The 12,946-nt window shown below is 39.3% G+C and overlaps 1 protein-coding gene across 6 annotated transcripts in view; it reads right to left on the reverse strand.

The window, feature by feature from the left end:
• Positions 1-12,946, reverse strand: part of RIC3 (RIC3 acetylcholine receptor chaperone) — a 63,137-nt gene that overhangs the window by 29,656 nt on the left and 20,535 nt on the right. For 5 of the 6 annotated variants that reach the window (XM_047692418.1, XM_047692419.1, XM_047692417.1 and 2 more), the window contains exons 2-3: positions 2,414-2,640; positions 1,002-1,077 (exon numbers count right to left, since the gene is read on the reverse strand). In XM_047692418.1, coding sequence (XP_047548374.1) covers positions 1,002-1,077; positions 2,414-2,640 — 303 coding nt within the window. Of the gene's footprint in view, positions 1-1,001; positions 1,140-2,413; positions 2,641-12,946 lie in introns of those variants that run through there. The other variant, XM_047692420.1, reaches the window with a different exon arrangement.

Consider the following 12,946-nt stretch of genomic DNA (forward strand, 5'->3'; position numbering starts at 1 on the left):
TACCTACTCCTCAAGGCCTTTTTTCCCACAGCTGTCCTATGTCAGGCTGTGTCTTCCTCAAGCCATCCTGTCTATCGGACAGGACCCAGCTCCAGGTCGCTTCCCATAAGGCTTTCCCCAAGTCCCTTTTTAGATAGTAAACTTTACACAAGTCATTTTTCATCCCAGACTATGAATTCTTAGGGGGAAGAGCCATGCCATATACATTTCATTTCCCCCAGAGAGCATAGAATATTCTACTTGGCCAGTAAATATTTGATGAACATGTTTTAGGAGTCAGAAGTATTATTTTTTTTTAATTATTAAAAAAATTTTTTAATAAACATATAATGTATTATTAGCCACAGGGGTACAGGTCTGTGAATCTCCAGGTTTATACACTTCACAGCACTCACCATAGCACATACCCTCCCTAATGTCCATAACCCTCCACCCTCTCCCTCCCCCACCCTCAGTTTGTTTTTTGCGATTAAGAGTCTCTTATGGTTTGTCTCCCTCCCAATCTCATCTCATTTCATTTATTCTTTTCCTACTCCCCCAACCCCCCACGTTACATCTCCACTTCCTCATATCAGGGAGATCCTATGATAGTAGTCTTTCTCCGATTCATAAGTCGTAAGTATTAAACCCAGTTCCTAGATCTAATAAGTGGTTTTGGCAAGGACTTGATCTCTCTCCCTTTAGTTTTCTTGTGAAATAAAGGTATCTGCTACAAATATTCTGAAGTGTGGAAATGAGATATAACTCCAAATGTGAAATATTAATTTGCTAACATATAAAAAAGAAAACAGACCATTTTATACTTTTTGTAACTCTCTCTTAAAAGCCAACATCAGTTTGGAAACTTGAGAATTCCCGGAGCTTAGGTAAAAATGGCATCAGATTAATTTGGAGCAATTTCTGAGATGTGCTTTTTAAGACATATCCAGACTGTCCCTCTGACTGTATGATGGTGGTGCAACTCAATAAGACTTGTGCATATACTGAGAAGAAGCACTTACTAATTGTCCTGTGGGTGTTTCCAGCTGCGGCAGTAGAGCATTTCCGATCCTCTGCAGTAGATTTCCCCTTTGAAAGCTGGGAATTGAAGGAGGTATAGCACATCAACAGCAGCTCAGAACCTCAAAGTCATGGAACCCCTCATATTAAATGAAAAAAGAAAAAAAAGGTTGGGAGACAAAAATTAAGTCAGAAATCAAATCAAGTATCAATATCAGAGAAACATTTCAAAGAAAGAAAAAAAAAAAAGAGGCGAGAAAGAACCAATAGAAGGTTCCCAGGAAGGGCGCTTGGGTGGCTCAGTTAAGTGTCTGCCTTCAGCTCAGGTCATGATCTCAGGGTCCTGGGATGGAGCCCCATATCTGGCTTGCTGCTCAGCAGGGAGTCTCCTTCTCCCTCTCTCTCTGCCCTTCCCTCCACTCCTGCTCTCTTCTCCTTCAAATTAAAAAAAAAAAAAGAAAGAAAGAAAGAAAGAAAGAAAGAAAGAAAGAAAGAAAGAAGAAAGAAAAGAAAGTTCCCAAGAAGTGAAAAACCATCAAGGCACAAGAACAAAAATCAATCAATCAATTAATCAGTCTCTTTCCAGGTCATCTGCCTTGCCTACACTCATCTAAAAAAGGGGATGTGCAACCCCTAAGGCCCTTCTTACAGAGGCAACTTAGGCCCCCTGCAGAGTTCCTGGGCAAGAAGGACTTGCTTCTTATTCTGTTAAAAGGGCAGTGAATATTTAAGATTTCCAAAATGGATGCACAATGTGACTTCTGCTCTACTTCATGGTGTCTAGGCCCATAGCTTGCTGAAGTCTGCCTGGAGATGGAACTTAATTGGGAGTCAGCTTTTAAAGGACCCAGTGCATATCTCCCCAAAGTTGGGAGACATCAGGCTTAGTTTCAGGATTGGCAGTTTTGTTTCAGAATTACTACATTGGATATTAAAAACAGCACCTCACACTCCTGGACTGGGAAAGGAGGACAAAGTGGTGTTGGTAATGGTCATTATGTGGCCTCACAGTGGCTACTTGGAAATCACGGTGCCAAACCTAAAGTTAAAATATCTTTATGCCTTTTCAGCTTGCAAAGACATCCAGTAAAAACAAAAAACAAAAAAGCCCACCAAAAAACTGGGGTGAGAGGGAGCTTCGACCTTTATTGCTATTTATTGACCCAGGCATAAGTCCTGATTCTGCATTTCTAGTTGTGAATTCTTGGGCAAACCCTTTAAGCTCTGACCAAAGATCTTCTCTTCTATAAAACAGAGAACAGTTATCCTAAGTATCTCATAAAGAGGAGGCAAGGTTTAAAGATGATTTGAATAAAGCTTATGAACTATAAGGAGTTTTAATGCCAACAATGATTTTTATTATGACACTAGATTTTTTTTATTGATATCATATGATCAAGATGATTCCACTCACCTTAAATAGAATATACAGTATGTATAAAAAAATCCCAAAACCATAGATTGGAATAATCTGTCCCATCAGGCCTCTTCCGCTTCCTCCTCCTCCAGTGCCTCCACCTGATCCTTTGGCCTTTGCAAATGCCTCTGCAAGGTGAGACCTCTGGAAACGAACACCAGGGGTCTGGCCATCTGTGGGTGGCTGGTGATGATGCATCATAGGTGGAAATCGACCCAACTTTCCTGAGAGAAATAATCAATATTTATTTCTTTTATTATTTTTTTAATTTTTAATTTTTATTTTTTAAAGATTTTATTTATTTGATAGACAAAGATCACAAGTAGACAGAGAGACAGGCAGAGAGAGAGAGAGAGGAGGAAGGTGGCCCCTCACTGAGCAGGGAGCCCAATGCGGGGCTCAATCCCAGGACCCTGGGATCATGACCCAAGCTGAAGGCAGAGGCTTTAACCCACTGAGCCACCCAGGTGCCCCTCTACTATTTTAAATATAGCTCTTATGAAAACACCTCATGCACTGAGGCATAACTCAAACAAGTTAAGAAAAAACAGGAACTTGATTCTAAGGATACAGAGGTATCATAGAGATAACAAATCTGATGTGGCAATCTCTAGCTGTTTGCCAAACCCATTTTCTCTTCCTTTTAGGTCCACAGATTGATAACATTTTTCAGCTTCCTATGCAGTTAAATGTAGCCACGCAACAGAGTGCCAGCCAGAGGAATGGGAGTGATATGTGCTGATGCAAGGCCTGGCCTATAAAACTTCCCATGTATTAAACTCCACATTCATTTGCCATCTGCAGGCTTCATGCTGATCTAGGAAGACCTCTGAAGTCATGTGATGAAATGGCAGGGCCTCCATCAATCTAGGTTACTGAATAACTGTGTGGCAAGCGCCCTCCAATGCTGCCACCCACCAACTTAGAACCATCTGGATCTGTTCATGTGAGTGATAAGTAAACTATTATTGTGTTAGGGCCATTATACACTTTGGAGTCTGTTATAGCAGTTAGCCACCCCTAACTACTACAGAAAAGGAAGTGCAATCTGGTCTCAAAAGAGAAAAGAACCAAAACTGGGAAGCCATCAGGATCCAGGACAGCTACTCTCACAATCTACTGCCATCTCCCTCTCCATGGGGCCATAAGCTTTTTCCTGTGCAGATCTTCTTTATTCTCCCTTCTGGCAGATAATTTCTCCAGCTTCTTTGTGAACATGGAGGAAAATGGGCACCTCAAAACCCTTCAGTTTACATGTCCTTCAAGACTCCAAGTTCCTTGGAGGAAGATTTTGATTACTCTGCCTGGGGAGGTATGCATTCCTTTCCAGTCAGCTATTGCTGGGGAGAGAGGAGTCATGTAGCACAAACAGGGTCACAGGTTTCTGTAAATGGAAGCACAGGGCTTAGAGAAAGAAGTGTGCATCAATTTTCTTTCATTTTTCCTCCACTGGGGCAGTCGAACATTAACACCAACTACCAAGCCTCCTGAGAGCCATAGGTGAGAAAGGAAAGACCTCTCTTCAAAAGGCCATGTAAATAGGTTTGTGGGAGGAAAAAAATCACTGGGAGCTAACATTATAGAGCAGAAAACAGGAGAGAGAAGACAGATTTCATAAATCAGACTCCAAAAATACAAACTATATAGAGAAACACTATTAGATTTGACTTCCACAAAATTAGATTTCTGTTCAATCTACCACAACAACTACACTACCACACTCTACTACACACTCAACAACTACTGCAATCTACTACAACAAACCAACCTTGTTTGTTGTGCCACAAACAGGGAAGGAGCGAGATGGCAGAGCAGTAGGAGTCCTAAATTTCCTCTGGTCCCAGGAATTCAGCTAGGTAGTTATCAAACCATTCTGAACAACTCCTAACTCACAAGGAGATCGAAGAAATGAGCAGCAATTCTATGAACAGAAAAGCAACCACTTTCTGGAAGGTAGGTGTGTGGATAAGTGAATCCGAGGTGACATACGGGAAGACTGGGGGGGGCTCCATCACTTGGTTCCTGGCATGTAAAAGAGCAAATGAGCACAAAACCAGAGATTTTAGAAGTCTGCTCTGCTGAGGTACATTGCTCCAGTGGCTAAGCATGGGGTGGATTCCTTGCTGGCATAGTGTGGTCTCAGGACCCTCGGGGTCACAGAAAGACTGGGGGTGTCTGAGTGTGACAGAGCTCCCAGGTATTGGAGTGGGGAAGCCAGGTGCAAAGACAAAGTCAAGGTGTGGGTTCTCAGCTTGGGGTTGCCATAAACCATGATCTGAGTTACAGCTGGACCACTGCTTTTTGAGCAGGGACCCCACAAGTGGCAGATCCAGGGAGATCCCCCCTTTCCTCCATGGGGAGGAGCAGTGCGGGAGCATGCTGCAGAAATCTGCTGGGTCTGGAGACTCCAAACAGGGCTGTGTGCCAGAGACAGAAACACTCAGGAACAGGCCAAGTGAGCTTGGAATGTGGCTGGAGACCAGGGAGACAGGAGGGATTGACTGCCTTTCTCTGAGGGCTCCCTGAAGAGGGTGGCCCCGAGCTCTCGGCTCCTCTGGGACCGGAGATTGGGAAGCCACCATTTTTATTCTCATCCTCCAAAGCTGTATGGAAAATTTTCAGGGAGCAAAAGCTACCGAGAGCAAATCCAAGCAGATTGCAATCCTACCTCAGGCTAAGACATTTGAGAATCACTGCAACAGGCCCCTCCCCCAGAAGATCAGCAAAAACATCCAGCCAAGATCAACTTTACCAATCAATGAGAACTGCAAAACTCCAGAGCTAGGGGAATACACACATAGCATTCACAGCTATTTCCCCATGATTCTTTAGTCTTTCAAAGTTTAATTTTTTTCATTTTATTTTTTTCTTTTGTGTTTTTTAATTTTTCCTCTTTCCTATTTTAACCAACATCTTATCAATACCTTTTTAAAAAACTTTTTTCATTTTTATAGTCATATTCTATCCCTTCTTTGTATTTAACCTTATTTTTTGTATACATGTAAGTTTTTCGGTCTTTAAAATTTTGGGATACAGTTTCTTCTAAGAGACCAAAATATATCCTAAATCCAGTGTACGGCTTTGTTCTAGTCTCCCTCCTGTTTTTAAAATTTTTTTCAACCAACTTATCTAATCAATTCCTTTTTAAAAATCTTTTTTAAATTTTCACCTTTATAGTCATATTCCATCCCTCTATTGTACTTACCCTTATTTTTGAATATGTTTTTCTTTCTTTAAAATTTTGGGAGGCAGTTTCTTCTAACAGACCAAAATACAACCAAAATCAAGTGTGTGGCTCTGTTCTGTTCACCAGCCTGATGATATATACATATTTTTTCCTTTTCTTTTATCTCCAGTTGCGGGTCTCTTCTGATTTGTTTAGTGTATATTTTTCTGGGGTCATTGTAACCCTTTTAGCATTTTGTTCTCTCCTTCATCTATTCTTCTCTGGACAAAATGACAATGTGGAAAAACTCACCTCAAAATAACAAGAGGCAGTACTGACTGCTAGGGACCTAATCAATATGGACATCAGAAAGATATCAGAACTAGAGTTCAGAATGACAGTTATAAAGATCCTCGCTGGGCTTGGAAAAAAGCACAGAAGATACTAGAGAATCCCTTTCTGGAGAAATAAAACAACTAAAATCTAATCAAGTTGAAATAAAAAGAAGCTATTAATAAGGTGCAATAAAAAATGGAGGCTCCTACTGCTAGGATAAATGAGGCATAAGAGAGAATTAGTGATATAGAAAACCAAATGATGGAGAATAAAGAAGCTGAGAAAAAGAGAGATAAACCACTGGATCACGAGGGGAGAATTCATGAGGTAAGTGATACCATAAAATGAAACAATATTAGAATAATTGGGATCCCAGAAGAAGAAGAAAGGGGGGTGCAGAAGGTATACTGGAGCAAATTATAGTGGAGAACTTCCTTAATTTGGGGAAGGAAACAGGCATCAAAATCTAGGAGGCACAGAGAACTCCCCTCAAAAATCAACAAAAATAGGTCAAAACCCCATCATCTTATAGTAAAACTTACAAGCTTCAAAGACAAAGAGAAAAATCCTGAAAGCAGCTTGGGACAAGAGGTCTGTAACCTATAACAGTAGAAATATTAGATTGGCAGCAGACCTAGCAGGCCAGAAAGGACTGTTCTCATATATTCAAAGCACTAAATGAGAAAAATTTGCAGCCAAGAAATACTATATTCAGCTAGGCTTTCATTGAAAATAGAAGGAGAAATAAAAAGCTACCAGGACAAACAAAAACTAAAAGAATTTTCAAACACCAAAACCAGCCCTACAGGAAATATTGAAAGGGGTCCTCTAAGTAAAGAGAGAGCCTAAAAATAACAGATCAGAAAGGAACAGAGACAACATACAGTCACCTTACAAGCAATACAATGGCACTAAATTCATATGTTTCAATAGTTACCCTGAATGTAAATGGGCTAAATGCCTCAATAAAAAGACACAGGGTATCAGAATGGATAAAAAAATAAATAAGTAAATAAATAAAAACAAGACCCATCGATATGCTGTCTGCAAGAGACTCATTTTAGTCCCAAAGACACCTCCAGATTTAAAGTGAGGGGTGGAAAACAATTTACCATGCTAATGGATATCAGAAGAAAGCTGGGTGGCAATCCTTATATCAGATAAATTAGATTTATCTAATTTAAATATCTAATTTATCTAATTTATCTAAATTAGCCAAAGACTATAATAAGAGATGAGGAGGGACACTATAGCATACTTAAACGGTCTGTCCAACAAGAAGATCTAACAATTTTAAATATCTATGCTCCTAACATGAGAGCAGCCAATTATATAAACCAATTAATAAAATCAAAGAAACACACCAACAATAATACAATAATAGTAGGGGACTTTAACATCCCTCTCACTGAAATGGACAGATCATCTAAGCAAAAGATCAATAAGGAAATAAAGGCCTTAAATGACACACTGGATCAGATGGACATCACAGATATGTTCAAAACATTCCATCCCAAAGCAACAGAATATACATTCTTCTCCAATCCACATGGAACATTCTCCAGAACAGATCACATCCAGGGTCACAAATCAGGTCTCAACTGGTACCAAAAGACTGGGATCATTCCCTGCATATTTTCAGGCCACAATGCTTTGAAACTAGAACCCAACCACAAGAGGAAAGTTGGAAAGAACTCCAATACATGGAAGCTAAAGAGCATCCTACTAAAGAATGAATGGGCCAACCAGAAAATTAAAGAAGAATTGAAAAAATTCACGGAAACAAATGAAAATGAAAACACAAATGTTCAAAATCTTTGGGATATAGCAAAGGCGGTCCTGAGAGTTAAGTATATAGCAATAAAAGCCTTTCTCAAGAAACAAGAAAGGTCTCAAATACACAATCTAACCCTACACCTAAAGGAGCTGGAGAAAGAACAGCAAAGAAAGCCTAAACCCAGCAGAAGAAGAGAGATAATAAAGATCAGAGTGGAAATCAATGAAAGAGAAACCAAAAGAACCGTAGAACAGATCAATGAAAGAGGAGCTGGTTATTTGAGAGAATTAATAAAATTGATAAACCCCTAGCCAGACTTATCAAAAAGAAAAGAGAAAGGACCCAAATTAATAAAATCATGAATGAAAGAGGAGACCTCACAACCAACAAAGAAATACAAACAATTATAAGAACATATTATGAGCAACTATACACCAGCAAATTTGACAGTCTGGAAGAAATAGATGCATTCTTAGAGACATATAAACTACCAAAACTGAACCAGGAAGAAATAGAAAACCTGAATAGTCTCATAACCAGTAAGGAGATTGAAGCAGTCATCAAAAATCTCCCAACAAACAAGAGCCCTGGGCCAGACAGCTTCCCAGGGGAATTCTACCAAACATTTAAAGAAAAATTAATACCTATTCTCCTGAAACTGTTCCAAAAAATAGAAATGGAAGGAAAACTTCCAAACTCATTTTATGAGGCCAGCATCACCTTGATCCTAAAACCAGACAAAGACTCCATCAAAAAGGAGAATTACAGACCAATATCCCTGATGAGCGTGGAATCAAAAATTCCCACCAAAATACTAGCCAATAGGATCCAAACGTGCATTAAAAGGACTATTCACCATGACCAAGTGGGATTTATTCCTAGGCTCCAAGTTTGGTTCAACATCAGCAAATCAATCAATGTGATGCAATACATTAGTAAAAGAAAAAGATCCATATGATACTCTCAATAGATGAAGAAAAAGCATTTGACAAAGTACAGCATCCTTTTTTGATCAAAACCCTTCACAGTGTAGGGATAGAGGGGACATACCTCGATATCATAAAAGCCGTCTATGAAAAACCCACGGCAACTATCATTCTCAATGGGGAAAAACCGAGAGCTTTTCTCCTAAAGTCAGGCACACTACAGGGATGTCCACCATGACCACTGCTATTCAACATAGTACTAGAAGTCCTAGTCTTGGCAATCAGACAACAAAAAGAAATAAGAGGCATCTGAATTGGCAAAAAAGAAGTCAAACTCTCACTCTTTGCAGATGATATGATACTTTATGTGGAAAACCCTAAGGACTCCACTCCAAAATGCTAGAACTCATACAGGAATTCAGTAAAGTGTCAGGATATAAAATCAGTGCCCAAAATCAGTTGCATTTCTATACACCAACAACAAGACAGAAAAAAGAGAAATTAAGGAGTCAATCCCACTTACAATTGCACCCAAAACTGTAATACCTAGGAATAAATCTAACCAAAGAGGCAAAGAATCTGTACTCAGAAACTATAAAGTACTCATGAAAGAAACTGAGGAAGACATAAAGAAATGGAAAAACGTCCCATGTTCATGGATTGGAAGAACAAATATTGTGAAAATGTTTATGCTATGTAGAGCAGTCTAAACATTTAATGCAATCCCGATCAAAATACCATCAACTTTTTTCAGAGAAATGGGACAAATAATCCTAAAATCTATATGGAACCATAAAAGGCCCCGAATAGCCAGAGGAATGTTGAAAAAGAAAACCAAAGCTGGCAGCATCACAATTCCAGACTTTAAGCTCTATTACAAAGCTGTAATCATCAAGACAGTATGGTACTGGCACAAAAATAGACACACAGATCAATGCAACAGAGTAGAGAGCCCAGAAATGGGAGCCTCAACTCTATGGTCAACTAAATCTTCGACAAAGCAATAAAGAATGTGCGGTGGAAAAAAGTCTCTTCAACAAATGGTGTTAGGAAAATTGGACAGCCATATGCAGAAGAATGAAACTGGACCATTTCCTTATACCACACACAAAAACAGACTCAAAATGGATGAGAAACCTCAATGTGAGAGCCAAATCCATCAAAGTTCCCAAAGAGAACACAAGCAGCAACTTCTTCAATTTCAGTCACAGCAACTTCTTCCTAGACACATCACCAAAGGCAAGGGAAGCAAGGGCAAAAATGCGCTATCAAAAGCATTTGCACAGCAAAGAAAACAGTCAACAAAACCAAAAGACAACTGACAGAATGGGAGAAGATATTTGCAAGTGATATATCAGATAAAGGGCTAGTATCCAAAAACTATAAAGAACTCAGCAAACTCAATACCCAAAGAACGAATAATCCAATCAAGAATGGGCAGAAGACATGGACAGACATTTCTGCAAAGAAGACATCCAAATGGCCAATAGACACATGAAAAAGTGCTCAACATCACTCGGCATCAGGGAAATACAAATCAAAACCACAGTGCGATACCACCTTGTACCTGTCAGAATGGCTAAAATTAAGTCAGAAAATGACAGGTGTTGGTGAGAATTCGGAGAAAGGGGAACCCTTCTACACTGTTGGTGTGAATACAAGCTCATGCAGCCACTCTGGAAAACAGTATGGAGGTACTTCGAAAAGTTGAAAATAGAGCTATCCTATGACCCAGCAATTGCACTACTGGGTATTTACCCCAAAGATACAAATGTAGTGATCCAAAGGGGCACATACACCAGAATGTTTATAGCATCAATGTCCACAACAGCCAAACTATGGAAAGAACCTAGATGTCCATCAACAGACGAATGGATATAGAAGATGTGGTATATATACAATGGAATACTATGCAGCCATCAAGAAACCCAAAACCTTAACATTTGCAATGACGTGGATGGAACTAGAGGGTATTATGCTAAGTGAAATAAGTCAACCAGAGAAAGACAATTATCATATCATCTCACTGATATGAGGAATTGGAGAAACAAGACAGAGGATCATGGGGGAAAGGTGGGAAAAATGAAATAAGATGAAACCAGAGAGGGAGACAAACCATGAGACTCTTTTTAAATTTTTTTTTTTAATTTATTTGACAGACAGAGATCACAAGTAGGCAGAGAGGCAGGCAGAGAGAGAGGGGAGGAAGCAGGTTCCCTGCTGAGCAGAGAGCCCGATGCGGGGCTCGATCCCAGGACTCTGGGATCATGACCTGAGCCGAAGGCAGAGGCTTTAACCCACTGAGCCACCCAGGCGCCCCATGAGACTCTTTTTAAAAAAATTTTTGTTTTTTTAATTTCTTTTCAGTGTTCCAGAATTCATTGTTTATGCACTACACCCAGTGCTCCATGCAATACGTGCCCTCCATAATACCCACCACCAGGCTCACTCAACCTCCCACCCCATAAGAGACTCTTAATCTCAGGAAACAAACTGAAGGTTGTTTGAGGGGAGGGGGATGGGAAGAGTAGCTGGGTGATGGACACTGAGGAGGGTATGTGCTATGGTGAGTACTGTGAATTGTGTAAGACTTATGAATCACAGACTTGTATTCACAGACTTGTATCCCTGAAACAAATAATACATTATATGTTAATAAAAAAAAAAGAATACCACAAACAGAGCTAAAATAGATGACAGACAAGGAAAAGCTCCTGCAACATCCAAAATTGACAAGAGATAAGGATTGACATGAATTGACAATTGACAAGAATAGACTAGGAATTTCTACAATTTGATATAAAAGTCACAAGAAACCAACAGAAATATGGTCAGAGTTATGGGTAGGGAACCTACAGAAAAAGAAGCTGAAATGATTAGCAAGTAAACGAAGACAAATTCAAAATAAAAGTAATGAGTAAAATATAAATTGAAATAATCAGATAGCATTACTCATACCGATCTGAAGGGCAAAAATTAGAAGGGTGGACAATAGCAAAGGCTGGCAAAGATGTTGGGAAGACGGTAAACAGATACAGCCATTCTGCTAGGATATCTTAGTGACATCAAGTATGACTGTGTCCTAGGTGATCCAGTGATTCCACTCTGGTGGACCAATTTCAGAGAAATTCTCAAATAGGATGGTCTATGTGCAAATTACAGACTTTATAGATCCATGTAAGAATGTTTGCTGTGACAGTAATATAGCAGGGAACCTGAAGTAACTTTGATTTCAATAACTGGAATAATGGAATTCTATATAGCTTTAAGAAATCACACTTTAGATGTACCTACAGCAACATGAGTACATCTTAAAAAGCATGACATGAGTAAAAAGCAAATACCATTATGTAAGCTGAAGACATCATAATTATACAATATATTGTTCAAGCAAATATGTAGGTATGGGGACATAAACACAGAGTAGGTACATATGAATGGGAAAGAGAATGGGCATGTGGATTGAAGGTAAAGGGTTAAAAAGAAAAGAACAAGAAAGAAAACTTGCACTCGTGATGTTAACAAGGGGCTATAAGTCAACTACCTTCAAGTCAACTCTGTTTTTGAAGGAGAAAGAAAGTGGGTGGGCAGGCAGGGAGGTAAAACAGCTAGCCACTACTAGGTTTAGAAGCTGCCTTCTACCTTGTATCCCTTTCTCAGCCAACTCCACTCCAATAATCTTCCTTTCCCTCCTAATACTGACTTTGGAGGACATGAAAACTACAGGAAGAAGTGCTTTTTAAGAGGACAGCAACAAAAGCAGAGCTTCAGATGTAGAAGGAAACCAGGTCAACACTCCTCATTCTGGGTGCTGGTGACTATTGTAGCTATTAAATTGTCAAGGATCTTAATATAGTAAATGGTGAGTAAAGGTTTTAAGGCTATAATGCACCTTCAAAAAATGCCTAGCCAGCATCCAAGAAGCTAATCTTTCTCTTGAGAGAACTGGATATATCAGATGGCTAGTGTTCAATAAACTAAATTTAATATTTATAGTAATATATGTTATTGAACTTCATTACATTGTACTGAGAACACAGTCTCCAAAACTTGGTATAAAACAAAAAAATTAGAAATAAAAGTCTGGTAATGGCACAAAAAGTATTTTTTGCATTTCTAAAATTAAAAAATGAAAAAGAAATGATGACAATTCTAAACACTACCCATCTCTCCTCAAAACTTTTATAGACTGTCAGCCAGGAAGATTTACAGGACACCTATTTTTTTTTAAAGATTTTATTTAGGGGCGCCTGGGTGGCTCAGTGGGTTAAGCCGCTGCCTTCAGCTCAAGTCATGATCTCAGAGTCCTGGGATCGAGCCCCACA

The sequence above is a fragment of the Lutra lutra genome, chromosome 10, assembly GCF_902655055.1.
Source record: "Lutra lutra chromosome 10, mLutLut1.2, whole genome shotgun sequence".
NCBI lineage: Eukaryota > Metazoa > Chordata > Mammalia > Carnivora > Mustelidae > Lutra > Lutra lutra.